This window comes from Poecilia mexicana, unplaced genomic scaffold (genome assembly GCF_051168715.1).
Source record: "Poecilia mexicana isolate PSO_F unplaced genomic scaffold, ASM5116871v1 scaffold_16, whole genome shotgun sequence".
Taxonomy (NCBI): Eukaryota; Metazoa; Chordata; class Actinopteri; order Cyprinodontiformes; family Poeciliidae; genus Poecilia; species Poecilia mexicana.
The window spans coordinates 20,915,826-20,943,229 of NW_028263385.1; the positions used below are offsets into that span (position 1 = coordinate 20,915,826).

The 27,404-nt window shown below is 39.2% G+C and overlaps 4 protein-coding genes across 4 annotated transcripts in view; 3 read left to right on the forward strand and 1 right to left on the reverse strand.

Annotated features, from left to right (window-relative positions):
* The window catches only part of LOC106933441 (collagen alpha-1(XIV) chain), a 42,598-nt gene extending 37,358 nt beyond the window's left edge, over nt 1-5,240 (forward strand). The window contains exons 19-21 of the mRNA XM_088014195.1: nt 300-377; nt 1,360-1,515; nt 4,383-5,240. Of these exons, the coding sequence (XP_087870321.1) occupies nt 300-377; nt 1,360-1,515; nt 4,383-4,411 (263 nt within the window). The 3' untranslated portion in view covers nt 4,412-5,240. The remainder of the gene's footprint in view (nt 1-299; nt 378-1,359; nt 1,516-4,382) is intronic.
* Nucleotides 5,241-7,284: 2,044 nt separating this feature from the next.
* On the reverse strand, nt 7,285-18,179 carry mrpl13 (mitochondrial ribosomal protein L13). The gene is made up of 7 exons (XM_015012041.2): nt 18,074-18,179; nt 17,207-17,330; nt 16,165-16,258; nt 15,146-15,206; nt 12,928-13,014; nt 11,071-11,192; nt 7,285-7,885 (listed from the first exon to the last, which is right to left on the reverse strand). The coding sequence occupies exons 1-7, from the start codon at nt 18,098-18,100 to the stop codon at nt 7,861-7,863; spliced, it is 540 nt and encodes a 179-aa protein (XP_014867527.1). The 5' UTR covers nt 18,101-18,179; the 3' UTR covers nt 7,285-7,860.
* Nucleotides 18,180-19,062: 883 nt separating this feature from the next.
* Nucleotides 19,063-22,502, forward strand: dscc1 (DNA replication and sister chromatid cohesion 1). Its single transcript, XM_015012037.2, has 9 exons — nt 19,063-19,377; nt 20,042-20,210; nt 20,495-20,629; nt 20,727-20,817; nt 20,905-21,043; nt 21,183-21,235; nt 21,349-21,503; nt 21,963-22,111; nt 22,203-22,502. The coding sequence occupies exons 1-9, from the start codon at nt 19,208-19,210 to the stop codon at nt 22,312-22,314; spliced, it is 1,173 nt and encodes a 390-aa protein (XP_014867523.1). The 5' UTR covers nt 19,063-19,207; the 3' UTR covers nt 22,315-22,502.
* A 3,093-nt stretch (nt 22,503-25,595) lies between these two features.
* On the forward strand, nt 25,596-27,310 carry LOC148155076 (uncharacterized). Its single transcript, XM_088013756.1, has 3 exons — nt 25,596-26,194; nt 26,519-26,651; nt 26,736-27,310. The coding sequence occupies exons 1-3, from the start codon at nt 25,745-25,747 to the stop codon at nt 26,924-26,926; spliced, it is 774 nt and encodes a 257-aa protein (XP_087869882.1). The 5' UTR covers nt 25,596-25,744; the 3' UTR covers nt 26,927-27,310.
* Nucleotides 27,311-27,404: the final 94 nt, after the last annotated feature.

Genomic DNA, 27,404 nt, shown 5'->3' on the forward strand with positions numbered 1-27,404 from the left:
TTAAAAACATATTTTTCTCAAATCCTTTTTTCTTTTTACCACAATAGGCAGTTATGCTCTGCAGTTTGTTGTAATCCTTATATGGTAGTGCCATGTAAGGTTCTTGTTTCCGAGAGCCTTTTCCTGGCTATAAAGGCTCTTTTTGTGTCAGAAAAGTGTTTTGAAAAAAATTGCTAATTGCTTCTTTAGGCTCTTATTTACATTTGCGGTAGGAGATAAAATTCAGAAGCTGAAGCTCTACTTATTCTGCAACAGTTTATCACAGAGGTTTTGTAAAATCTCAAACTCTGCATTTCCAGGTTTGCCAGGTGAAAAGGGAGGGAGGGGGAGTCCAGGCGTTGGGAGTCAGGGACCTCGAGGACCACCCGGTGCACCCGGTAAGACACAACACAGTCCTGATCATGATTATAGATTATTGAGAGCGCGCTGTTTTGCTTCAAACTCCAAAAGCAACCAATATATGACCTCGTAAACTTATTCTGTCCATGGGGATCATTTCTTATTTCCAGACAAAATGTTTGCGCATTGTTCTTATTGTACAGCTTTTAAACAAAACCAGGATGCCTGCAATATTAAAACAAGACCTGAAGTTAGCCACAGCCGTAAAGCTTTTAGGATTCACTCTTCTGATTCTCAGAGAGGAAGGCGAGCAGCAGACATTTCAGCCCATGAATGTGATGCTCCGTATTGATTTTACAGAGTGTGGTGTGGAATTTGAGGTTTGTGTTATAAAAATATGTCAGTGCTGGTATTTTCAGCTTACCGTGATCGATACGCACAAGAAGACAAACTTTAACTGAAACTTTTCCATGGTTACATTACTGAAGAGGCAAAACATATTCGAACATACATCAAGCCTCAGTGTTTTTAGAGGAAGTTTTATTCTCTGTGCTTTTCTTAAATAACTGTGGGATAATAATTTCCGCACTTGGCGAAAGGAACTACCTTTAAAATATTGATATCCGATTCTCGCAGACTGCCGAGCAGTCCTAGCGGAGCAGTTTGTCCTGTGAAATCATCAAACAGAGGCCTGGGGCTAGATTTCAGCTCGGAGCTGCGTCGTTCCTCTTCGTGCCCTCAGGACATTCGCTATCATACTCTGTTATCTGGATAACGGCAAGCAGCCATTTGTAGCTCGCTAATTTTTTATATCATGTTGTTAAAGCCGCAGAGGCTGAAGCTTTTTCTTAATAGTGACAGGGTGTACCTTTGGTGCACTGTTTGTTGCTTCTTTTTTTTTTTCTTACATTTTCTCACCAGGTGTCTCACTGCTGCAGTCATTCTACCAAAATATCAAACCACTTTGCATGCGCAACCTACCACCCCGTCTTTAAATAGAAGCTGTTTCTCCATCTTCAGGCCTGCCAGGCGAAGGTCGGGCAGGCAGCCAGGGCCCACCTGGTCGGCCCGGGAGCCCGGGAGCGGCTGGTAGGCCTGGAAATCCAGGAGCTACGGGACCAACCGGACCACCAGGATACTGTGACCAGAACTCGTGTCTGGGATACAATGTTGGAGGTAAATATTATCCATTCGTCCCTGAATTACCTTTTGAATTTCTTTTTCAGATTGGAAACAAAATAGGACAATTACATTATAACTGTTATAAGACATTAATATATTTATTTATGGTGTATTTCACAAAATCACATTAATGTGTTATTAATCTTTTTATCTGGTTGCAGAACCCCACAGAAAGATGGTTACTTGGTTTATTTAGAGGGGCAATATGTGTTTTCCAGCCACATAGCTTCATTTTATACCTCAATCAAGCAACCGTTGCCTTCAGTTGCATCTGCTTCGAACCACGTTACATTATAACAGGGTTTGTGTATCACAGTAGAGAAATGCCCCATGCTTTTCTTCTGCGGTCATTAGATTAAGATCCGAAAGAAGAAACATGTGTAGAGTTTCCTGAAACAAAAAGGTCGTGAATGGAAGTCTGTCGGAGCAAAGCACGCGTCGGAGCCAGTGTCTTATTGTTGCCAGTCATTTTGCTCTTGCATGCTGTTCCACATATGCTGCACATCAGAGAAAGTGACTGCTGGCCTGTTGGGTCTTCAAGCTTTTTTTATAGACAGACTATGGTTTAAACACTGTGGATGACCAAATGGGGACGGGGATCACCCAGCTGGAGACATCACATGGGAGTGTGCCTAAGAAGCAGAGCAACGTCATGACGGGGATGAGTGGATGTGATTTATGTGGGAAGACAATAGAAACCGGATGGTTCTCTGTTCCTTTTTTCTTTTTTTTAATTCCCACCTCAGAAATGTGAGAGAAACATGGTTTTAATAATAAGGTTTGGATCCAGTTCTGCAGATGTGTGAACACACACATTACTGACAGAGTACAAGGCCAAATATGATCTGGCAGCTGAAGCCGAAATAACATTTTGACTGGAACATTCTGTTTTCATTATGTCTTTATCTTCTTTCACAAAACGCAAAATATGCAGACATCTTTAAAATATTTAGTGGCGTTTCTTTAAACTGGAATGCATCCTTATTTGTCCCGCCGTCGTCTCTGAGCGGCGTTGCTGAAAATATCTTCTGCTCTTGTTGTTCCAAAACATCGTTGCCAGTCTGGCCTTAATGTGTCTTTCCATTTAATAAAATGCGAGAAAAGGCAGCGACAGTCTGCCCTCAGATAGTTAATGCTCTTGTAAAGTTCTCAGAGTTGGATATGCATCCGACTTTTATTGTTGGAAGTTTATTCATTCATGCCCACACAGACAGATTAAGGACTTAACAGGTCAACGCTATTTGTCTGTGTTGAAATCTAATAAAATATGCTCGTACACAGATCCGGGCCCGTACACGGTGGCATGCGCAGCGTCTCTGAATATTCATACAGATGATGATCTTGCAGCCTTCTGCAAAGTCCACGGCTACGAGCCGTCGCGGCTACGATGTCGTACGTCATCTATGAAAAGTAGCGGATGGATGAGACATTATTTTATCCATCAAAGCAGATTTATTTAAATAGATTCAACTCTCAATTGTTCTTTTCCCCCCATTTTGAGTTTAAGAGTCTCATCTGCCGCTTTGAACAATTCGAGGTTTAAACCGAGCCTCCCTGCTCAACCACTTCAAAGGCAGAGTTCAGTTTAGAAAGTTTTCATTTTCCTTGACATTTTTCACTTTGAGTGAATGTTTTCCTCCCTGCCAACCAACTACGCTGCATCCAGTTTTTTTTTTTTCCTTTTTTCAGTTTGTATTTTAAAAGCCAAAACCAATTTTCATGACGTTTAGCTGGTACACATTATTATTTACTTTGATATTGTACCCATAAAAAAAAATAAAATAAATAACCTACTAATTGCTAGTAAGTAAAGATTTGATTTGAAAACAATGAAACATGCAGATTTGAGGGAAAAACATTGGGTTAGCATAACAAAGAAAGAATAAAAATAAAGAATATAAATGAATTGTAAAACAAATGGATTTAATTGTATTCACAACATTAAAATTGCTGTGATTATAGATCTTAAGTTTAGACCAAAAGTATGTTGTCTGTGTATGTGTGGCTTTCTAAATATATAAAATAGGACATTTCACAGACTTATGTTTTGAAATAAACTTTCTTCCAGCCTCATTAACACTTCACCACTGTATATAAAGCACAGTGGTGGCGCTATTAGGCTCTGGGGCTGGTTAGCTTCTCCTTTACCCAATCATAATTCAACACATAATGAGGAAGACTACCTCAGATTTCTTCAGCATAACATCAGACCAGACGGGTAAAACAAGAGAACACAGTGCTGCCAACATTACTATAACCTGGTTGGAGAGGATATGAAGCGAAACTTAACACAATCTTCTACTATTATTGTATCCAATATTTAGATTTCAGCGCTAGCTGCACTCTGGATGCATTAAAAACATCTGAGGCTGCCGCTTGATAGACCGTCCCTTTGAACATTTTACCCTCCAGCAGAAACATTATTTTTTAGATTCAAGTTACACTTGAATGTTGACTCAAGAAAGAACTGCTGACAGGTTCTTTCAAACATTATGCTTGGGTGTACAAAACTAACAAATTTCTTCTGAATTCACAACCTGTGTCCCTCACTTCATTTTCTGCGTCAGACGTTTTTATTTAAGCTTTCTAATAAGCAGAAAGAAAAATAGAGACTTGACACATTAAGCGTCTTGTTCTTGTGTCGCTCAATGAATTTCTGAAGGTTTGAGTTTCCTTTCTGTAAAAGAGGAGATGGTCTGGGGTTTGTTTTTTTCACTTCCTAAATCCTAACCCAGCAGGTTTGAAATGGTTTGTCTGGAAGTCTTCGGTGTCTTTGGGTTTTCCTTCTTCACGTGAGGTAAACTTCTCCTGTCTTTCTCTCCTCCTCCCTCCCCCCTGCTCTCCCTTGTTCTGATTTGAAGTCCAGCAGGATTACAGGAACGATTACTGAGGAGAAATCTCCAGCCATCTCTCCTCATTCTCCTCCCCACGTGCCCACCTCCCTCTTTGCCTTGTTCAGAAACATCCAGTCATTCATTCCCCAAGAGGCCAAACGATAAACACAAAGCCTGATAAAGGGGCGGGTTCTAAATTCCAGCTTTCAGGAGCTTCTAAATCAGGGGTCTGCAACCTGTGGCTCTTAAAAACCTGACTAAGAGAATCCAGAACCGACTATTTTTTTAAATGCAGAACAAATGCAGATGTAGTTGTTTTTTGTTTTTGCTTTGCATGGAATAAATCCTGTATCAGCAGTATTTTTTTCTCATCATGATGTTGGAAACTAACTAGTTTTTGTTTAAATCATTTTTCGTGAATGAAAAATGTTTTCCCATAGAAGAAAATGTTTTTTTTTCTGTGCAGAAAAAATGATACATTTTCTTCCTATAGAAGAAAATATCCTCTTTTTGTCATTTTGTCCAGTTTTTTTTTTGTTGTTGTTGTTGTTTTAAACCCTAAAAGCAGAAATAAAACTGTGGTTATTTTTAAATTTCCTACAGTAGATAGGAATTTTTAAAAATGAAAATGTCTTTTTGCAAAATGTTATGTAACATGTATGGCTCTAAAAGAGTTTTATTTAGTTGGACTGTGGGCAAAATGTCTCTTTGGTTTGTAAAGGTTGCAGACCCCTGATCTAAATCAGACTTCAAACATACACTGAATTTACAGAGAGAATCGTTTTGTGCCAAGGCTAGCTTTAGTACACAATCTAACTGAATTTCTGATTGGAAACTGTTCTGCATTATTTGGGTTAAATAAAAAATTTGTCAGCAGTAATAGAAGCTCAATGTAAAAAGTCTCACAAACCAACAAAAAAGAAAAAAAAAACCTTCCTCAATGCTGCCACCAACAATTGCACTGCCATTTATCAACAATTACTCATCTTCCTTTGCATTCGCCTGCTTCGGGCTCAAATCTCATCACAGCTAATCACTTCTTTCAAAGCCCGATCAATCAGCTAAACAGTGATGAATAGCGCTTCTTTCTGATTGTCTGCTTTTATCGCCGTACAGCCTGGCTTACCTGTGCAAATCAAATTCTGAGATGTGCTGAAAATCAGTCTTTTACCCCTGGAGTAAATGCACCCATTTTGATAACTGGAAAGAATTAGCACAACTAAGCTTTATTTAGCCTCCCTAAACTTCAATTAACGCGACTTCTGACGCTGCATGTCCATCTGCATGCCTCACGTTCCTGCTGAGCTTCTGTTAGAAGTACTTTACCATGCTTTAGCAACACTACATCTTGATTTTCATTGGTTGTGGCATCTAGCTTTACTTTCCTTTAGCCTCACTTCAGTCGTGACCTTAAATATCCCCTCCATACCACTCCAGTCTCACCCCTGCCCCTCGGCGGCGGCCGCTACCAGCCCTACAATCCTCCCCACAGACAGCCGTATAATCCTGCTGCAGTGGCATATAACCACCACCGAGGAGGAGGCGAGGAAGAGCAAGACGCCTACTATCGTGGTTACCACTCCCAGTTTAACTACGGGCATCATGGGTACTTCCCAGGAAACTCTGAGGATGTGGAGCTAAGGTCACCTGGGGTCATCAGGTTTTCACAAAGCGTGGTCACGGAGGAGAACTGAAGAGGAAGAGCGGACTCACCTTAAGTGCTTGAGCCCCAAAAAGACGCTACACACACACACACACCATGGACGTGTGCACTCATCTGAAACTGTGGTGAGAACCCAACACCCTGCTGTGGGTTTTCTCCAAGGTTTAAAAAAAACAAAACAAACAAAAAAAAAACTAAATGTAAATATCTCTGTGATATCTGTATGATATGTGTGTAAAAGGGAGGTCCGAAAAGTGCCTGATCCGTGTCCGCTTCGTCCAGTGATAATGCAAACCTTGAACCGGTCGTTTTACACCTCACAGCTCTGCGAAGCTGCTTGTGCCCCGTCTGACTGGACATCAGGTTTCTGTAGCCTGAGGATTTTCTTTCTTCAAACCACTGAGAAAACAAAAGTGGCATCATTTGTACAGACTGCTTTTTCTAATGTAACATGATACCCCCTGCACCAATTCTCTATTTGTGTGTCAAACTTACCTCCGTGTGCAGTATTGTTTTCTACTTTGCGCTTCGACTTTAGTTTCTGGACTGAGTTTGCAGAACCAGGTTTTATTTAAAAATTGAAGGCTGTTGCATTTTGTCCTGCGATACTTCATTCTCTTATCTCAAAATGAACAAAGTTTTCATACAAAAAAACGAAGCTGTTGTGTCTTTTATTGCATCCTGTTCCTTTTTTTTTAAGGCCAATTCGAGCCCACTCTTTCTGGAGCAAGTAGCAGAAGTGTCAAACTCATTTTCATTTTTTGTCCATAAATGTCCTAAAAGGCAGACAACTGGTGTGTATTGGTAAAACAACCCACTACCAAACTGTTAAAATGTTAATTTAAAAAAAGCTTTCTCTACATTCTATGAATACTTAAGATTAAATAATATTGAACATGTTTTCACAGATGTAATTTGGCAATATACTAAAAAAATCTGCTTCAATTTGATAAAATATTTGAGCACACAATTATCTTGAAGGTTCTATTCATGTGACGCACACACACACACAAAAAAAAAGTTGTGGTAAGCCGGATTTGGTCCTTGAGTTTGACACATGTGCGCCGAAGGTTGTGGCTATTATGTGAAAAAGCTTAAGAGGACACTTCACGTCTGACTACTGCAACCCTCGTTACAAAGCAATGTTTACTTTCTATTTCTCTGCACCACAAAACCATAAGTCTCAGAAAAAAAAAATGTCCCTGGAGACATGTTCAATAAAAAGATTTTACAGTATTTCTATAAAAAAAACTTTTTCATAAGAGATGGTTGGTTAGACGGTTTATTAACCTTTTTTACAGTTCACTTAAACACAGGACTCGACTGCTGTTCTGTTACACAATTGTTTTCAGTGTGAAACCTCCAAAAGGAAATAATTATAATTAAAAAAAAGCAAAAAAAAAAAACAACTAGCTGTAACAGATGTCACATTTCCGGGCCAGGATCGACTGCTTCATGGCGACACACTCGTAGGGGGAACCAGCAGAACGGGATTTTCTCTGATCGGAGCCGAAAGCTGAAATCTCAAGCTGTTCTGGGATAATTCGGCTCTGCTGTGGTTCCGTCGCGGCCGACGCCGCTCACGGAGAGCTTTTTGTGCGAAGCCCCAGAAAAACAGAGCGTCAGGGTCTGGGGTTGTTGCTGCTGGCACGGAGGTTGCGGCTTAGTGCTTGGGAGTCCCGGCAAACTTTGATGGCAGTTTTAGGAAAAGGAAGGACGCTCTTATGCAAATTTACAGAACGGAGTGAAGTCAGATTTTTATGAAAACAACTAAAGGTTTAAAGCCTGCTGCTTTCTGTGTTTAGAATTAAAAATATCCAGTTGCTCTGGGAAGCTTTGATTTCATTTCATCTTGTAGTCTTCAGGTCTGCAGAGCGAGGGAGAGAAAAAAATAAGAAAAAAGAGCAAGAGAACATATTAGTATTGGGAGCGACTTCGAGGAAATACACAGACAGAAAGTGACAGATAAGAAAACTGGGCAGATCTTATCGGTTTTTTTTTTTCAGCATTTCAAAACGAGTTCAGAGGCAGCATCACGTTTTCGTGTTTTCTCCCTTTAATTTCAGCTGACAGATCTTATCGCAGGATGCTGTATGGGTTTTGTTACAAAGTGAGAAAAATGTAATAGTTCTGCTATCGCACACGGCAGTACGTTTGTCCTGGGTCTGGCTGCTGGCTTGTGTGGAAGAATGTGTGCATTTGTTTCACAGAGGGCGTGGTTCATCCAATCATCTCACACTTTTGCTCCAGGATTTTTCAGAAAGAATATTAACTGTGTGTTTAATTCGGGGTAGTGATTGAATCGCCCTCGGTGACCCAAAGCCTACTGCCCACACACATGTATCTGATGAGTAGAATGAGTCAGGCGGACGTGAATATTGACTAGGCTGAGACGTCTCTTAAATAATCCAGGATTGGTTTGACCTTGACGGCTGCGCGTCGGCCGGCGTGGATGACGACGCTCAACCAATAACCAATGAGAGACCTGGAAGACGCACTCTGACAAGCAAGGAAATCCGCATCGTGTAAATGTGTGCGTTATGATGCAAACCGGATGGAAACGTGGAACGTTTGCTCAATTTAGACGTTTGGGCTCGAAGTTCAGAGGCGATTGCAGCTTGTTGTGTTCGACTTGGCTTTAAAGAAAAACGTCAACATAAATTTATGCCTTGGAGAGCAATTTATGGCAAAAGTTTTTCATTTTGCTATTTCACAACTACAAACTTCAGTGTGCTGGAGCAACACAAAGTGAGGTGAAAAGAAATAAATGTTAGCATCCATCAGTGAAAACTAAAGCTTATTTGAATCTCTGCAGCACAACAGGTGTGAATACTTCTATGTATTCATATTCTTTCACAATAAAAATGCATTTCTTATTCCAACCTAAATTGCAGTTTTGCGTTGATCTTTACTTGGCTGTAAATTACACTTTGTTTGCTCTTAAAGTGTGCATTTGGTAAAGAAGAAAAAAGAGCAGCAGTTTTGACTTTTGCTCCACATGAGAAGTGGTTTTACCAGGACTATAAAACAAGACCCGTGTGGTTAGCGAGCTGTACGGTCCAAATGAAAACAGGAATGCCACAGGGAAGCAGCGCAGTACTTTATGTCGCTGTTGATATCTGAATAATTGATTTGAACCTGCGGTGAGCCCCCCTGAAGATAGCACAATTTGTCTCCACTTTACCGGAAAATCAGAGACAGCCGTCTGAGAAACAAAAATAAATCCAGGGAAGGAGAAATATCACATTATGCTGGGGCTTGGAGAGGCAGGCAACAAAGAGCAACATTATTACGATTTTCTTTCACTAATGTCATGACATTCACAAGACAAAGGTATGGCACATAGGCCAACTTCAGTGTTTGTTCGAAGCTCAACGCACTTATTCCAGATCCATAACGGAGAAAGTTAGGAGACTCTCTCATCCTGTGTGTGAAACGCCATGGAGGATCCAGACTTTTAATTTAATATGTGGATGCCTAGCAACCGCGCGCTGACCCCGACCTGGACGATGGACAAACTAATGGATTATCAGATTAATGAATGTAAAGGCTACATGTTGAGCGGCGCGCGACCGCTAACTCGTTAGAATGAAGGCGCTGCGGATGGGAAGCAGGGAGGGGGGAGTTCAGCGGGATATTACGATGCCAGCAAACCGCAGGTCACAGTGTCAGTCTAATCTCCAACCTGAAAATACTTGAGCCAGAAAAGCCATGAATATGATTATGTTGAGCAACAGATGTTCTCTCTCTCTCCCACACACACACACACAGAGTAAACCCATCCAGTTGGGACAGAGAAGAGCCAACTTTCCCGTGTGTGTTTGTGACATTTGATCATTTCTGCTTCCAGGCTGAAGGCAAAACTCCCTTTTTTTTTAGGGTCTTGCTGCTGCTGTTGTGCATTCGTTTCCATTCAGAATAAATCAGCTTAGAAAACCATAAAGGGCACTTACACCAACTTCTATAAGAACCCAAAGCTTATTTCTGTGCAACAGAGCACAACACACTCCTTATTATGAATCAACCGGCCGCCCGGCCAAGCGTCCGTCGCTGTTTGCTGTGCATATCCTGTCACATGTGACAGCTCAGCTGGCTGACAATCATTCACTCCTCAACTCGCATGTGTTTGTGGTTAAAATCCCAAAAAAAAAACAGCATCTTTAAGTTATTCTGCTGGAGGGGAGCAGAGTCCAAGTCAAAGCGGCTACAAGACGGTGGCTGGCATGCTTCCTGACATGAATCTGTTTAGGCATCCGTTGCTTAGGAGGACCAAAACAACACACAGCTGTTTGTGTGTGTGCGTGTGTGTGTGTGTGTGTGTGTGCGCGAGGGAACACCTGGACTCTTCATTGGTGGGTAGTTCAGAGCAGAAACACTGAGAAAGTCTCGGTCTGTCATTTGTACGCTGCTGCATAAATATTTTCAGGGCCTTCCAGAAGTATTCAAACCGATTTTGTATCAAATTGTTGTTCGTTAATCTTTTTGGCTATCGGCAGTTTTGTTTTTCTACATTTACAATTTTTGTAACTTCTGCCATCCACGAGACTGGAATTTTGCTAGATTTTAATCACTACATATTTTTTTTTTCATTCACTCAAATATGAATAGTTAATGTAGCAACTGAAAGAAATCATGAATGAAAAGCAGCAGAAAGAAGCATAAACTTATATCTGCTCTCTATTCACAAAGAGAAAATTAGCTATTCAACTCGGAAGACACAACAAAACTTCAACTTATTCAATGTCATAAGGCCTCATTATGATTTTTGCATTTCTTCTAAATGCAGAAAGAGATTTAGATCGTTTTATCTCACTGTCAAAATTGTCCCATAAGCCGACACCTTTAATTGAAAAGCATCTTTCTATTATCGGCGTCCTAATTTTAAACTTTTTGGGTTTAAACCAAAATGAAGTTGTGCATAAATACCAATGACAACTATCAAAGTGCCTTTCATCACCACTGCTCACATTATTTAGAGGAAGCAAAACAGACAAAGCTGTGATTGTTAGAGGAAACTCAGTTTTAAGCAAATGCCTGCTGGCAGCTACATACGGGATCCACAGCCTGGGGAAGGCGTCGATCTCCTCCTGGGTGTACTCGCTGAGTTTCCTGGGAATTTCTCTGGGCTGAGGAAGCTCCTCTGTCAAATTGGCTCGAATGTCATCTGGCAACTCCTACGCAGGAGAGGGACAAAGTTTTAGGCCACGAAACTTGGAGAGAAGAAAACATCAAGACAGGAGTGAAAAGAAAAGAAAATAAAAATCGACCACAGAAGCGCATCAGATATTCTGTGCAAGGCATCAGGGTCCATTATTCTCTAGAGTTAACCATCTTATTGTTATTCACTACAGATGGGTATGCCTACAGGTTCATTTAAGGAGCAGGCAAGAGTTCAGACTAAAATACAAAAGCAGTAATCAAAACACTTCAAACTTCAAGAGGTACTGAAAAAAAAAAAAAAAAACCACTGCTGAATGTCAGATTCCACTGCAGACGGTGACCGAGCTCAGCAACTAATTTTAGCTGCTAACTTTTCACATTTCTTCCCAAATATCACATTCTTAGCAGAAAAATGTCAGATGCACATTGTTCTGCTGCATTCTTACACACCCATGTTGTCTAATTTAATGAGCTGCTGTTGCCTTTCCAATAAATACAAACATTACACGGCAAAAAAAGCAAAATCTTTCCAAGTTTTTTTTTTTTTTTTTTTTGCATAGTTTCGTGTAAATGTCTTAGGATGCTTGAAATAAGACAAAACTAACTTGGAATGACCTTTTCAGCAAGACATAGGAGATTCTTTTAAGTCAATAATTCCTTAATATTAATGCAAAAGTAGTAGTTTCACTGAGATTCACTTATAACACAATATTTTTCCCATAGTATGTCGGTGGAACTAAAACCTTTTTCATCAATATTAAGCAAATACTGAAACAAGCTACTATTACTTGCATAAACGGTACTTGAAACTTAGTTTTGTCTTATTTCAAGAAAAAAAAACTTATATATATAAAAAAAACTTATATATATATATATATATATATATATATATATATATATATATATATATATATATATATATATATATATATATATATATATATATGTATGTATGTATATAACAAGTTGTTACCACTGGAGGAACCCAGGATTTTAGCGTTTTTGTCTGAAAGCCACTTAGTGTGGAAAAAATAAAACAATGAAGGGATATTGAGAAACTGCTAAACAATAGAGAATAATTTTGGAAATACAAATATTTTTTCCATACACCTATTTTCCTCTTCCAGTCTTATCCAAACGTTGAACCAGATTCCAGAAGCTGAAGCATGTGGATGTGTTAAAGCTGGAAACTTGCTTGCTGTTTGACAAAACCCCCAGAGGGATGTAATTAGTCTCTTTAGCTCCATCCCAGCTTAGCTCAGCAGAGCTCAGCTAATTTCTGCTCACTTCTGATTCTGATCAGGCTGCAAAGAGAATTACACACTTTTTTTTTTTTTTTTTGCTGAGCATCTTAGAGCGAAAACAAAGCTATAAGAGTCATAGAAAGACTTGGGGCAGGTGATTCATTTGGTTCATCTCGAGTTTAAGTGGATACCTGAGACAAAGGAGTAACTTGTTTATGGAAGGAAGAAAACAGTTTGTAAAATATGCATCACAAGCAGTGACTGAAATAAAAACTAGAAGCAACAATCAACCTTTAAATCAAAATGTTGGCTGCAACAAACTTAAAACAGCAGCATTAACAGAGGACTTTTAGTTGGTGTTGTATTTTAATAAATGTTCTGTCTGCAGTTCCCATACAAAAAAAAAAAAAAAACTTCTTGCAAAAGTTTAGATGTCTGTGAACAAGCTCCTGCAGTCCAAAAACCCCATTATTACAACTCAGAGACGTGAGGTGAGGGGACTTACATCCTCGGGAAAGATGTGCAATCGTTGCATCATCGTGCGCCGGTGCAAATTTCGAGGCAGCATGCCATAAACTGCTAACCTCACTATCTGCAGGAAACAAGGAAGAAATGCACATGATGACATACAAGCAATTCAGTAATAATCATAATCAAAATAACAAAAAGACAACGCTACACATGTCTGTGTTTTTCTTACATTTGCCTCTTAAATGTAACCATATTTCATAATGTGAGAAGGATTGGACACTGTCTCCTGGACCGGGATTCTGGAGAGAGACACTGGGCAGACGCCGTGCTGACAAACTGTTCTGCCGCCCATTTCCCCGTCTCCCGCTTCGCTGCAAACTTCACTTCAACTAAATCACCGGCAGGCCTCCCGTCTGAAACCTGCATCAGCAGCAGAGCCGGCAGCCAACTCAATGCCTCCTCGGAGACGGTTGACGACAGACCGGAGACCAGAACAGGTCGTTCACCTGATCCCAATGCTTCCCGCAGGACGCCAGTCATTTTTATGGGATTCTTATTTGCTTACACTAGCTGCACGTGGAGAAGCAAACAGCGAATCTCGGCGGACGCTGCCGTTTCAGCCGAGTGTTAAAACGACTGTTATGAGGGCCTGTTGTTGTTTAGCATCAAATGAGGACAAGGGGCAACATTTAGATAACTGGCTAGCGAAGGGGTGTCGGATTGTTGCCAAATAACAGAATTTTACAAGATTTATCTAGAAATTAGAAAGTGCAAAATTCGCAAATTACTTTTATTTAAAAACAGAAAAACAATTGGTCTTACTGCTGCTAATACATTGAGTTTTGTTCAAGTAGAATCTGCAATCTTAATGAGAGTGACATGTGAAATATTTCAAAACACGGGAAATTATTTGTCTTTAGCCGAAGATGTAATAGTGATATTGTTGAACATTGCGTTCAACAGTGATTAACTCACATTTTCATCATTCCTTTCATTACTGTTGTCATGACAACTCATTCACTACATCAAGTGTGAAAATAAAACTCAAAGAACAAACGGCTGGTCAAATATAGTAAATGGTTTGTACCGACAATATTAAAGCTAACCCTACCAAATATTGTACTGGAGCAGGTTGTTAGGAAGTTGAACATATGGAAACTGTGATGACGGGCTGTAGGTTTTTTGTTTTTTTGGCTCCCTTAATAATAAACACTTTCATTTAAAAAGTGCATTTTATGTTAACGTGTGTTGTCTTTGATTAATATTTAAATTGGTTTGATTTTGATGTTCTGAACCATTGAAGTGTCAAACAGGAAATCGGAAAGTGAGCGTGTGCTTTTTCACACCACTGTGTTGCTCAGCTTTAGTGGACAGAAACACAATTAAACACACACACACACACACACACACACACACGCACACACACACACACACACACACACACACACACACACACACCCCCCCCCACACACACACACACACACACACACACACACACACACACACACACACACACACCATCTTTATATCTTTGCTGTTGTCGCCTTAAATTTCCAAGTCCATTCTGCCTGTTAGAAAGCAAATCTTTCATTATACAAACAAAAGAAACTGAACAGTTTCTAAATATGTCAGTAGCAACAGTGAGATTTTGAACATGCACATTTTCTTTTTGCGCAAACCTTAAGATTAATTTACAAATGGCTTTTTAAAACAGAACATGAGAAATTAAAAACCTTATTAGGGCTTGGTTTCAGGAATAGATCATTTCACGTTATGGTTCCTGTGTTTAATAAAAGAGAGGAAGAAGGTCCAACTGATGTGCTTAGTACACAGGTATAAAATTGTCATCATAAGTAGCCTGACATCTCGTTTAACACAACACAAAGCATAATCCTGAAATCATGATTATGCAAAAGAATCTGAAACTTCAGTATTAGCCTAAAAAAAATATATCAAAAACCACCATCATAAATCCACTGCCCTCTAATCCCACTTCCCTGTACCGCTCATTAATATGCACGAGCAGTGCATCCGAAAAAAGGGATAAGTGTCAGATCAGGAAATGCCACCTCGGCTCGGGATCTGTCACGTGTTGGTATTGTGCTAATCTCTGTGTGCGAGGCTTAAATCTGAAATGCAGAATACGAAAAAGAAGGTGGTGCAAGGTATCCTGTGCTGACATTTCTGGTCGCTTAAAATTCAGCGTGCATAACACAAGCGCTAGGAAGCAGAGAGTTGGCGGCGCAGCTTACAGCTTTTGGGTCCTTTAGGTGAAGCTGAGCAGCTGTGACTTGTTTGAATCCACCAGGAAACCTTTAAGAAGACGACAAAGCCGTGTCAGTTTTAAAACATGCAGCTCTGAAAGCTTGAGCGTGTAGCTCGAGAAAGTCTCATTACAACCAACCAAAACCTTCAATGAACTTCATGAAATATACTTTTCTTTCTTTTTATACATAAAACTCTAGAAACTGCTTCAAGTCCCATTATGTGTTGCAGTTTGTGGCCATAACAGGATTTGGGAAAAAAAAAAGGTGTAAATACTTTTTAAAGGGGCCTCCTACATCTGCTTTCAGTTTTGATGGTTCTTTCAGAACTTATTTTCCATTTTGGGAAAGATAAAGGTGACGCATAAGGGCAAACAGCATCCTACAAATTGATTCATTGATTATCCCCTATTAGTCTTTTGCTGTGCACAAAATTGTGAAGCTGAAAAGGTAATGGGAGTCGTTTCTCAAACTGACTGATTCAAAACATTCAGTCTGCTTAAATAAACATGAACCGGGGTCTAACAGGGACAACGGAGCATTAGAAAGTGAAAAAAATAAAACGAGACGCATCCAACTAGCAATTCATTGTCTCAGCAGTGCTGCTTACATTAATAAGAGCAGAAATATATTTTTTTACAGGAGGCGTCTAATGTATTTCCAATAATTTTAAGCAGGTAAGGAGTCATCAAGTACTTAACTGAGACATTGACCGTGTACTTTTTCTCACTGCCAAAATGCAATTAAATTACGGCAGAAACCGTAAACATTGTTGTTAGAGCGGTACCTGGAATAGCTCCAAGTAAATGCGAAGTTTGAGGTTTTCTATGATAATTTCCATTCATGCTAGTTTGTTTCCAGGAACCAAATAGTAGTAAGAACATAACAAAATGGAAATGCAAAAGGTCTGAAATGAGGATTACGGGATAAAAAACAAACAGGAAACAAAAAAAAAGAAAAGAAAAAAAAACAGGCAGATGGGAATAATCAGCAAAAATAACCCTTACCCTGTGTGTGACGAGTAGACTTTCTGCTCCCATTTGTTCCCGGAGAAAGCAATGTGTTTGGTGTTTATTACCACTACGTGATCACCACAGTCACCTACGAACAGATGAGAGTTTTATGTTGGTCTCTTTGTTCCTGCTGCTGGCTGTTTAATGGGTTCAAGTTTAATGAAATAAAGACACTTTGCGGCAGATTCTCATTTTGGCCTACATACCATACAATGACCGAATAAAGCTAAAGAAAGTGACTGATTTTTGTCATATTCCACTCGGTTATTTTGTTCATAAGCTTGTACTAAAACTGATGACTTGTTTTCAGGCACTTCTGTCAGATGTGGATACTTAGAAGAAGAGAAACAATGAAGCTGTTGGCCACACAAGCAGTACAGTTTTAAAACTTTCATTATCATTACTCGTACAAATCTCATTATGTATTTGCATTGCCTTCATCCAAGCATACACCTGTGACCAGAGCGAGGACAGCACCGGCAAATGGAAACCAAGCTGCCAGTCGAAGCCATTTCATTCGCTGATTCGGGCTGCACTAAAAATATCCTGCCAAAATTATTTTTAATCATTGTGACACGTTTTGAACCTTTTTTTAAAACCAGCAGAATATTTAAACTGACAGGATTGCAGAGACTATTCTATTTAAAAAAATCATCATTATTAATGCCTCTCCTCATTGTTAAATATATATTTGAACTTTTTTTTTTTTTTTACTAAACTGACAGTATTACCTATCCAGATTACAATGTAGATTAAAAAAAGCATCTGTTCAAAATATTGTTAGGAAACAAAAGCCAACAAATATTAATCAAACTTTTAATTTTGCCCAAACTGAACATTTTTATAGTAATAAAAACAAAAAAAAAGGAAAGACATTTTTTTAAATTAGTCTATTGCTGCCATCTTGTGGCTATTTCATACTGCAATACATCTAAAGGTGGATTGTTGCTATTTCAAAGAGAAAACAGTAGTTTGTGAGGAGGATTATATAAGCTTAACATCTATATGAGAATCCCCTGATGCAGACAGAACTCACTGAGAGCATGGTAGATGGGTTTGTGCTTCCCTTGTAGCCTGACTGAACACATGGTTGCGATCTTGCCGGGCGGCTGCATCCTGGCGTCGATGAGGAACCAGGATCGGGCAAACGTAGCCCATTGCTGTGGAGGAACAAGAGGACAAAATGAGGACAGAATAATGGGACAAAGCTGCAGAAATCACTCTATGATGGTAAATGGCCTGCACTTGTACAGTATCGTCCAGAGCGTTTACCTACATGGGCTACCTACTAAATCGGGAGTTGAATTTGAGATTCTTTCAGTTATCTTCCAAAGGTCTTGGTTCATCTCATTTGTCATGAAAATGAAGTGAGACCTTAATTTTATCATTACAGTCTATGCTTGTGCAATGCACTGGTTCACAATGCTCCAATTTCCAAAAGTAAACTGACTTTTTTTTGTTGTAGATTTTAATTAGACATGATTTAGTCTAATTACTCTCAGTACACTTTTAAATTTAAAAAATGTATTGCAATTATTCCTGAGTAAATGTTCTTTACAGTTTTATGCACCTCTAAATTTGGGCTACATTATGTTTTTTCCAACTTGATACAGTTTACCTATTTTGGTTTTTACCCTCTGAATACTAATAAATAATAATAATAATAATAATAATAATAATAATAATAATAATAATAATTGCATTGGTCTTAACATTCAAAATGTGTGTAGCAGCGAAAGCCGTGATATCAGTTGAGGGCAGAGCTTGTTTGCTAGCTTCCTTGCTAGCACTGTGGCTAGCAACGTTCAGCTATTCCTCCTTAGATCGTACGAACATAACGTTGAAATATTCAGTTTAAATCATACGAAGACTACAATGGTATGTTGTATTTATGGTGAATTACCTGAGCAGATCTGGAAAAACTAGACATCTTACACGAAGCTATGCAAGCATCCTCACAACATTTGACCCCTCAACGTGTGACACGGTACGTCAATTAATTTCTCACTGATGAAACATGTTTCGCATATTCATTAGTTCCTGCAGCATCCACACGTCAACAGTTTTTATCATCAGGCACATTAAATCATACTTTTACTTATATAACCTTATAAAATTTTAGATATGATTATGAGCTTGGATTATATACTTTTGTTCATCTTATTACGTTTTGTTGGACTAAAATACATGAGCAGAATAACAGCTGTTGATTATGAGATACTACATTATTATAATGAGGTAGAATCCCATAATTTGGACTTGGCCATCTAATAATTGTGAGATAGTCTGGTTATTATGAATAGCTTGTTTCATAATTTTGAGACACACGTTTGTTTTTTCATCAAAGAACCAGAATATAACAAATTTAATGAATATGCGCTTCCTTGAAACACTCACGTTTCAGCATTCCATTTTCTTGAGTTTACACCTGCCATCACTTTTAATCAATCTGATGTATCAGAAGAAAAAAAAACCTTCAGCTGTCCAACTTGGACTTTTGTTTAATTCATTCTTTAGCTAAAGTCATAGTTGCAAAAGGTACATCATGGTACTGTTTAGTCCCCAATAAAAGGAAAACTGAAACTGATGCAATGAAATATTAGTTTAAGGGTCTGCACATATATAGAGTGTGATTGCACCAATTTAGTAAATTTTTTCTTTGAAAAGTTTTGTGGAAAACCTGAAATAATGTCAGGTATACTTCAGACCACTTTCCTTAGATCATTCCTACCCCCAATAAATAAATAAATACATAAATAGATCTTCTCGGGTTGAAATTACTGATCTATCAATGAGGAATATAAGGAATACATTTTGATTTTAGGCTCGATTGTTGCAGTATCAACTCAAGACTGCAAAAGTAAATTACTGGAAGAAACAGCCGCCTCCGGGGATGGCAGAATTCGATGTAACACCGGTAGTAGTTACCTCACTTCCTGTCCGCGACTGAACGAGAAAGCGGGTAAACTTGACAGAAAGTAACACTAACGTCGACATTTTACTGTAGCTCAAGGCTTTGGGAAAGCATTAACCGAGAATGAGGACCCTAGAAGAGGTGCAGGCCACGCTGGAGATCGCTAAACTGAAAGAGGAAGATTTACTCTCCACTGTCCACTGTTTGTCATTTGGAGACAATGTTTCATCTTCAGACTACTGCCTAATGGAGCTGGATGAAACGCTGTGCAAACTTATAGAAGCTGGAGAAAGGTAAACTGGAAAACAGATTGATAGTGATTGTCATTCATAGCATTTTTTTTAACTTGTTGGTATAATAATCTCGGAGCTTTTTTTATTATTATTTCTTGTTGTGGCGAACGTCAGTATGCCACTTTAGCCAAGCATCAGTCTTACATCTAGATTTGTAACTATACTAAGAGCCAGCTTGGCAGAGTTTAAAGAAATTAAACAGTTTGCCCAAAAAAGGTTTACATTTAAATGTTTCAAGAATCAACAGTTTTCCACACTTATTTGTTAAACTTATGTGTAAAATCAGCCAATCTCATCTTACCTTTGTCAGCTACAAAACATCATATGTGTCAATTTTTGGATTTTTATATATATATATAGTTATTTAATCAAGATAAAAACAATCTGGAAAACAAACTTCTTTGGTAAATCAGACTACATCATATTAGGCAAATGATTATTAGAATACATAGATTTGTCTAATGATTGTTTTCTCTTAAATTGTTGCTTCAAAGTTGTTCATTTGTATTTGTTTGAGCCCTATTTACAAACATATGAAAATTTAGCATTGATAAAACACACAGAAGCAAAGTCTTATATATGGAGTGGTGAAAACCATAAATCACTGAAGTGTACCATAGGGAAGTGATTAAACCTACCTTAACTGATATTTTCTTGTCACCAGTCTTGTCATTCGGGGGGATAAAGACGAGCGTGCGGTGCTTTGTAGCAGCGACAAGACCTATGACCTGAAAATAGCCGACACGTCCAATCTGCTGCTGCTGGTTCCCGGCTGCAGAACGCCAGACCAACTAGCTGACGACCAGGACAGCACTCATGTGGAGCACACTCAGGTATGGAAATCTCAGCTGAAAGTGACCTGCAGCAACCAAACAGCTGGTTATTCTGTTGCACACACATGAACAGAAGTAAAGACTATCCATGAAAAGTTAATTTAGTTTTAGTAAATCCCCAGCAGAAGTGAAACGCATTTATATAGATGCTGGTGCACATTTTTAGAAATGATTATGCTTGGATACTTCTGTTTTATAAGCAATTATCAACTTATGTAAGCTTGTGTAACAAAGCTGTATGATCTTTACTTTTAATGAATGTTCATGTCACACGTCTGTCTCAGATTTGGGGGTTCTGTAATAGTTACTGGGAGCTGAGGAAACAGAGACCTAAACTGAAGAAGCTGAAGAAGCTTTTAATGGAGAATCCTTACGAAGGACCTGCAATCAGGGGACAAGAGGAGAACACAGAGAACAGGGTGATTGTTATGATTATAACTAAATATCACTTTGGCTGAATACTAGCAAGCAGCCCTGTTGTTGCAGTCATCAGTAAAAAGTTTGCTCTGTTGACAGTACACAATGGAGGATCTACTGGAGAGGATTCAGGCCAGTGAGGAGGAATTAAAGACCCACTTGGAGACGATCCACGCCTGTCCGATCGATGGTAAACAACAATAGCTTCTTCATGAGTTTTGCGTGACTGTTTATGTTCATTTCGTTGACATCTGAAAAGTGCCTGTCCTCCCTTTAGGTTACTGGCGAGTACTGGACTTTGACTATGAGATGAAGCTTCTGGGTCACGTGGCCCAGCTGGTGGATTCTGAGTCATGGTCCTTCAACAAGGTTCCCCTTCATACCAGTCTGGAGGAGCTGGCTCCGCTGGAGCCCAGGTAAGGAAACCCAGATTGTTGACAGTTTTAAGTGAACTGGATGCTTCCTTCTGATGAAAGATTTTGCTAGTTTTGTATGCGCTGTGAGGTTTATTTTCTCTTGACCAAATGCGGGTCATAACGTTTCCCGTTTCCACAGGGAGATGATTGAGCACTGTTTGAACTGCTACGGGAAACGCTACGCTGAAAGCGGTAAAGAATCCGTGAAGATGCAACTGAGAGTCTGAAGGACTTTATTGCTTTACTGGTGACTGTCTCTGCACTAACGCATTTGTCTTTGTTCCTACTTTGCTTCCTCTCCGCAGGCGAGGTTTTCTATGCGTTGCACGAGGACAGCGTGTGTCGGGGCCTGGCGCTAATGCTGCTGCAGAATGCCGTCAAGTTCAACCTGAAGGAGTTTCAGGACGTCTGGCAGCAGAGCGTCCCAGAGGGCATGAGTACGAGACTGGAGCAGCTGAAGGTCATCCGTTTTAGCAATATTTTGAATGTTTATTTTTATTGAATGGGCTTTAAATAGTTTGGAAATGGCCTGTTATTTATTTGCAGATTGATGGGTGGCAACAGTGTTTCCTTTAAGCTCATTGCTGATGTCTTTCTATCTTGGCATTCTGTTGAAACTTACCCTAAAGTCTTTTTTTATGAAAACATCAACAGTGTGCCTAGTTTTTAATTACTTTAAAGACAGTTGTGGAAAAAAAAATATTCTGCTGGCTTCATATTTATCTATAAATAAACTTATAAATAATTTACTTTTCATTAAAAAATATATATATAATAAACCAGTTAGGATTGGCTGGTCATATACTGGCCTTAACTGTTGCACAATGGCTTTGTTTTATGTCTTAGCATTATCTGCATGTATTTGAGGAATTGTTTACATTTTCTGACCTCAGTGCTGGCTGCTTTCTATTTCTGCCAGGGCGTCGCTCTGGTGGATCGGACGTCCCGCCCAGAAACCATCAGCCTGTTGCGAGTGGAAGATCTCCCAGAGGACACAGTGGAGCGCTTCAATCACCTCTTCTCACTCAGGGAGAAGTGGACGGAGGATGACATCACTCCATACATACAGTTAGTGGCTTCAGTTGAACAAATATAATGAAAAAAGATCAGTTACTTTTCTTTTTTTTTGGTTTATTAATTTTGTTTTCTCTGCATCCAGAGACCTTTGTGGAGAGAAGCAGACCACCGGAGCGCTCCTGACCAAATACGCTCGATCATCAATGCAAAACGGAGTCAAAGTCTTTAACTCCAGACGACCTGTGGCTACATGAACTCTCCAAGCAGACAAGAAATCAATTTAAATCAGGACATTTCTGCAATTTCATATCAACGAAATCAACTTGCCTAAAATGTGATCCTGCAGTGAACTTGTACAGATTTTAAATCAGTTTGGATCGCTCAGTTTTGACTCATTTCTGTTCAACAGGTGAAAAATGTGTAATAAAGATTTATAAGTGGATCTTGTAATGTTTTGTGATTTTCGACTTGAGCACATTAGCAGCTGCACTTCAAACTGTGCAGGAGTTGTTAGGGTGGTTTTCCACAAGATGGCGTGCTACATCAAAATAATCCCCACATGGTGACAAACATGCAGCACTGATTCCTGTCATGTTAAAGATCATCGTGTTGCCACAGAGACTGATTTTGACTTTTTTGCAGTTCTGTGTTTGGTTTCTTGCCAACTTTTTGTGAGAACATAGCTAGAGGCCATTAAAGGTGGTGGGTGTGGTTTTATGTGCAGCACCTCAAAAGAGTTTAGATCTGGACTTTGACTGGGCCATTGCAGTTTCATATTAGATCATTTTCTCTTTGTTTTTAAATTTTTCCACTGCATTTGGGAATCATTTTCTTAATTGTTTAATGGTCCAGTTTGGGCTGAGCCTCTATGAAACACTTTAAGCTGCTAATGTGCAGCACATTAGCAGCTGCACAGTTTGAAGTGCAGCTGCTAATGTGCTCAAGTCGATTAAAAGTACTAGGATACTAGGTATCCTAGTACTTTTAATATAAATGATATACATTTCCTGTAACAGAAATGTGTATCATTTCTGTTACAGGAATTAATTCATATCATGTTCTTTTAACGTGAAGATATGCTAAGTGTTTCCCCTAATCTTACATTACACTAAATGTTACTGGAGCCCTGACAAAATAACTTGTGCTATGTGATTCTGTAAAAATCAAGACATTGTCTGACACGTCAATGAATTTAGTGTTAAATTTAAAGTCGTTTAGATAAAATTTTATACGTGACCTAAGGCCACACGGATGTTAATATTAAATTGGTTACATAAAATCTACACTTAATTGTTTACAACTGATTTGAACTTCTGTATGAAGAAAAGTGGTTAAATTTGCAGAGAAAGCTGTGCAGGACAAAAACAAAATTAGGAATAAAGCAGAAGAGAATAAAGTTTCAACACTAGCATCTTGTTTGTGGATGTGAACAGATCTTTTTTTTAAAAAAGTTCATGTATATTTAGAGTGAAACTGAACACTTTAAAAGAGACAACTAAATGCAATGTGTTCAGGGTGATGTGAAGTTGGCTTTCTTCACATACTTTCTTCTTCAAAGTTTTACACATGGCTTGTGGAAATATTTAATTACTTTAAGAGACTTCACCAAAGTGTGGTGAGTTCCTCCGTCTTCATGATGCCTTTTATTCCTAAATATCCTTCAATAAAACCCCACCTGAGGGAACAGGTGGGAAAGCCACAGTTTACCCAACAGCAATGCAATAGTATGGGGGACATCTCTTATGTTTAGAGTTGCCTGTAAATTTTTTGTAAGCCACGTAAAGCTCATAGGTTTGACTGAAGTATTCACAGATTGTGTTTCTTCACTAACTGGACACTCACGAAAAGGCACGCATCCCATGCCTCACCGGACACACAGACAATGATTTTATCCGCAGCGGAACTCTGACTAATCCTGACATCAGCCAGTAGGACAGCTGACTTATCAGTTTATAAGGTAAGAGGTCTCAGTTGTTTTTTAAGTGTGATGCTGTGCATGATTCACACTTCCTTTAAACTGACTAACTCTCATGCCTTTCTCTCTTCTTAGTAAACTCTCATCTTCATAAGGCTCAATTCCTTTTTCTTCTTCCTTATATTTTCTTTGTAGTCATCATGTCTAATCTGTCACTTCTTACCACAAATTCTATAATCAGCCAATTTTAAAGTTTTGCATAATATAAGGAAAAAGGAAATATTTAAAATATACATATAGTGCAAAGGTTGTTTTTTTTTTTAATTTTAGCTCCAAGCTATCTATCAATATATGATTTTTTTTAACCACTGAAAATCTGAAAAGTGTGGTGGGCATTTTTATTAAGCCATATTTAGGTTCTAAAACTGCATTTCAAATACCGTATGGAGTCACAAAGAAGGAAAAAATATGACGGCAGCATTATGCATTTCATTAGCAGGGATGGGAAAGCTGTTTCAGAGATGATCGGAAAGTGAAAGAAACTAACTGCAGGGAAATCCTGAAGGAAAACCTGGTTGAGGCTACGAAAGATTTGAGATTGATATGGAGGTTCACTTCTCATTACACTGACACTTAACACACAGCTAAGAACAGGTTATGTATAATGTAAATTCTGCATGTATATGGTCAAACACCTTAAACACACACACACAAAAAATTAATCACTCATTCTTTAGTATATCAAAATCACTAACAAGGGAAGGGAAGGGAAACAACTAGTGATAGATCTGGTGTCAGTAAAAGTGAAAAATGAAAAAAAAAAAAAAAACTTCCAAGGGAAGCACCTATAAGTTTGCAGTTAGTCACTATCAAAGCATTAACTCCAGCTGCAGTAGACACCCTAGGAACTTCTTCCCAACTCTTGAATGAACTTTGTTTCACAATCCCCACAAGGCAGCATGCATCCCTGTTACTGTTGCACATTTTTCCCCACTACAAATTTCCTTCCAGTCAACTTTCCATTGACGTTCTTGGGTATGCCCCTCCGTGAATCATAATTTTCTTTTGAAATAACCTTTGCAAGACTGACTTACTTGTGGAGTCAAGTCAGCATACTTCCCTCATGATGACATAATTGCAACATTTCTGTGTTAAATTCAATATTTCTTAATATTGAAATGTTTGGGGGTGGGGGGAATAATTTGGACGTTTCATTTGCTGTAATACATGATCTTTTAAAATTAACGGAAGTATGTTGTTCTGTTTGTAATGTATGCTTAACCTGTCATTGACAGGGGTGTCAAACTCCAGTCTTCGAGGGCCGCTGTCCTGCAACTTTTAGATGTGCCTCTGCTGCACCACACCTGAAAAGAATAATTAGGTCATTAGCAAGGCTCAGGAGAACCGATCTACACAGGGAGGAGGTAATTAAGCCATTTCATTCCACTGTTTTTTACCTGTGGGACATCTAAACACTGCAGGACAGCGGCCCTTGAGGACTGGAGTTTGACACCCCTGTATTGTGAATGACAACCTGTGAATGACAGGTTAAGCTTTCCTTTTTAAACCAAGTGATTTTTGATGACATTCTACTAGATTGGGATTCACAGGTAAAGAGAGGCCCGATCCTCCAATCCACAAGGTGGCGGTAATGAAGAGAAAATAGAAGACAAATCGCTCATGCGTCTCGGCGGTTGTTATTGACTACAGTGTGTTTATTAGCATTGTTCTTTGCGCCTTTTAGTGTTTTTAAATGAATTCATCTTATAATGGTGTTTACTTGCGTCGTTCAGGGCTGCGGGAAAAGACCTGAGCCGTACTTGAGAAGCCTGCATGGATTCCCGAATAACTTGGAGACGATAAAAGCCTGGAATGAGTTCGTGAGGAGGACCAAACCGTATTGGAATGGCAACACTCCTTCATCGAGGATCTGTAGCGAGCATTTCCAGCCAACATGTTATAAAAACCACATGGCCTGGTCGATGGGATGTGTTAGGACGCTGGATCTGATAGATGACTTTCAGGTGCCAACGATTTATCCTGCTGTGGCTGAGAAAAAAGCTTCATCGCTCACCAAGGATGTTCTCAAAGCAGGCGTACATATACAGACCCACCAAAACCCACCAGGTAGTTCCACCGTGCTTGCATCAGCGGAAATAAAACAGGAGGAGGAGGAGGAAACACACTGCTCTGGAACCACAGAGACGCCTCTTATTCAGGTATAAATAATTAAGGAAATATTTGGGGGGAATTCTCATAAGAATTAACTGATTGCGGTGAAACAAAGCCTAAGATACTTTTTGTCAGTATTAGAGCAAATCATTAATTAGAAGAAGAAATGATTGTGTGAAGAGTGGATGGATTAAGAAATACTTTCCAGCAAATCCACATGACCTCAACACCTGCGTCATGTCATGAAAACATGATTTTTGGGGGCTTAAATACTAATTTTACATTTTGTCTTGACAGATACGGTTACAAAGCTTATTGTTGACAGGTTGGGACGAGGGCTGTAAAATCTCCCTATCTGTGTGGCTGTTTAGGACCGTCATGTAAAGACAGAGTACCAGGTGATGTACTTTGTAAGACATGTGGCGACCCAGACCGACCCTCCGTCCATTTCCACAAACACACGATCAGTCGGCACACAGCTGACCAGGTTATCCCGAAGTACAGGTATGTTACTTTACACAGAATGTGATTGTTGATGCTGTAAAGTAATAAATATGAGAAGCAAAACTGACCATGTAAATTTCACAGGTTCACAGGTGAAAATGGGTCGAGATTATGGTGTCTGCACAGTTCCCTTAAAAACTCCCCGGCTGCTCTTACAACCAACCTTGGTTAAAAGACCATCCAAGAGACTTCGACTTCCCCTGGAACATGAGGAGGAGGCTCCCTCAGAAGGCATCGCATCTACAGCAGTTCAGGTCAAAACCACTTCAACGTGAACCTGTGGACCGTTTCGGTGCAGCAGTCATACCTCTTGGACCAGATGTGCATAAAAGCACACGTCCATGTAGCTTTCGTCGTTGGTGCGGGAAAAAGTTTATCCAGCACCTTGTCATAACGTTAATAAATGTGATGCACTTGCTTTATGCCACAACTAAAAACTGTGCAATGCTTGCTGGAGTGGAAAGCTCTGTTCCATCTCAATATCTCTTAGAAACTGGCAATGTGAAAAGGACAAAAGCTGCTAGAACCTCACTTTTTTGGGATTTTCTTCTCATACCAGATTGTTTGGAAACAATCTGTAGCGACATCATTAGCCCTCTTTTTGTTGAGAGCAACTCCACTGCTGCTTAATAAGAACAATAAAATACCATATCAATGAATGGCTCCATTTCCAATTTTTGTGCAAGTAGAAACCTTACAGTTGAAACCATAAGTTTACATACAGCTTTTTTTTTCTTTCATAAAACGGGATTT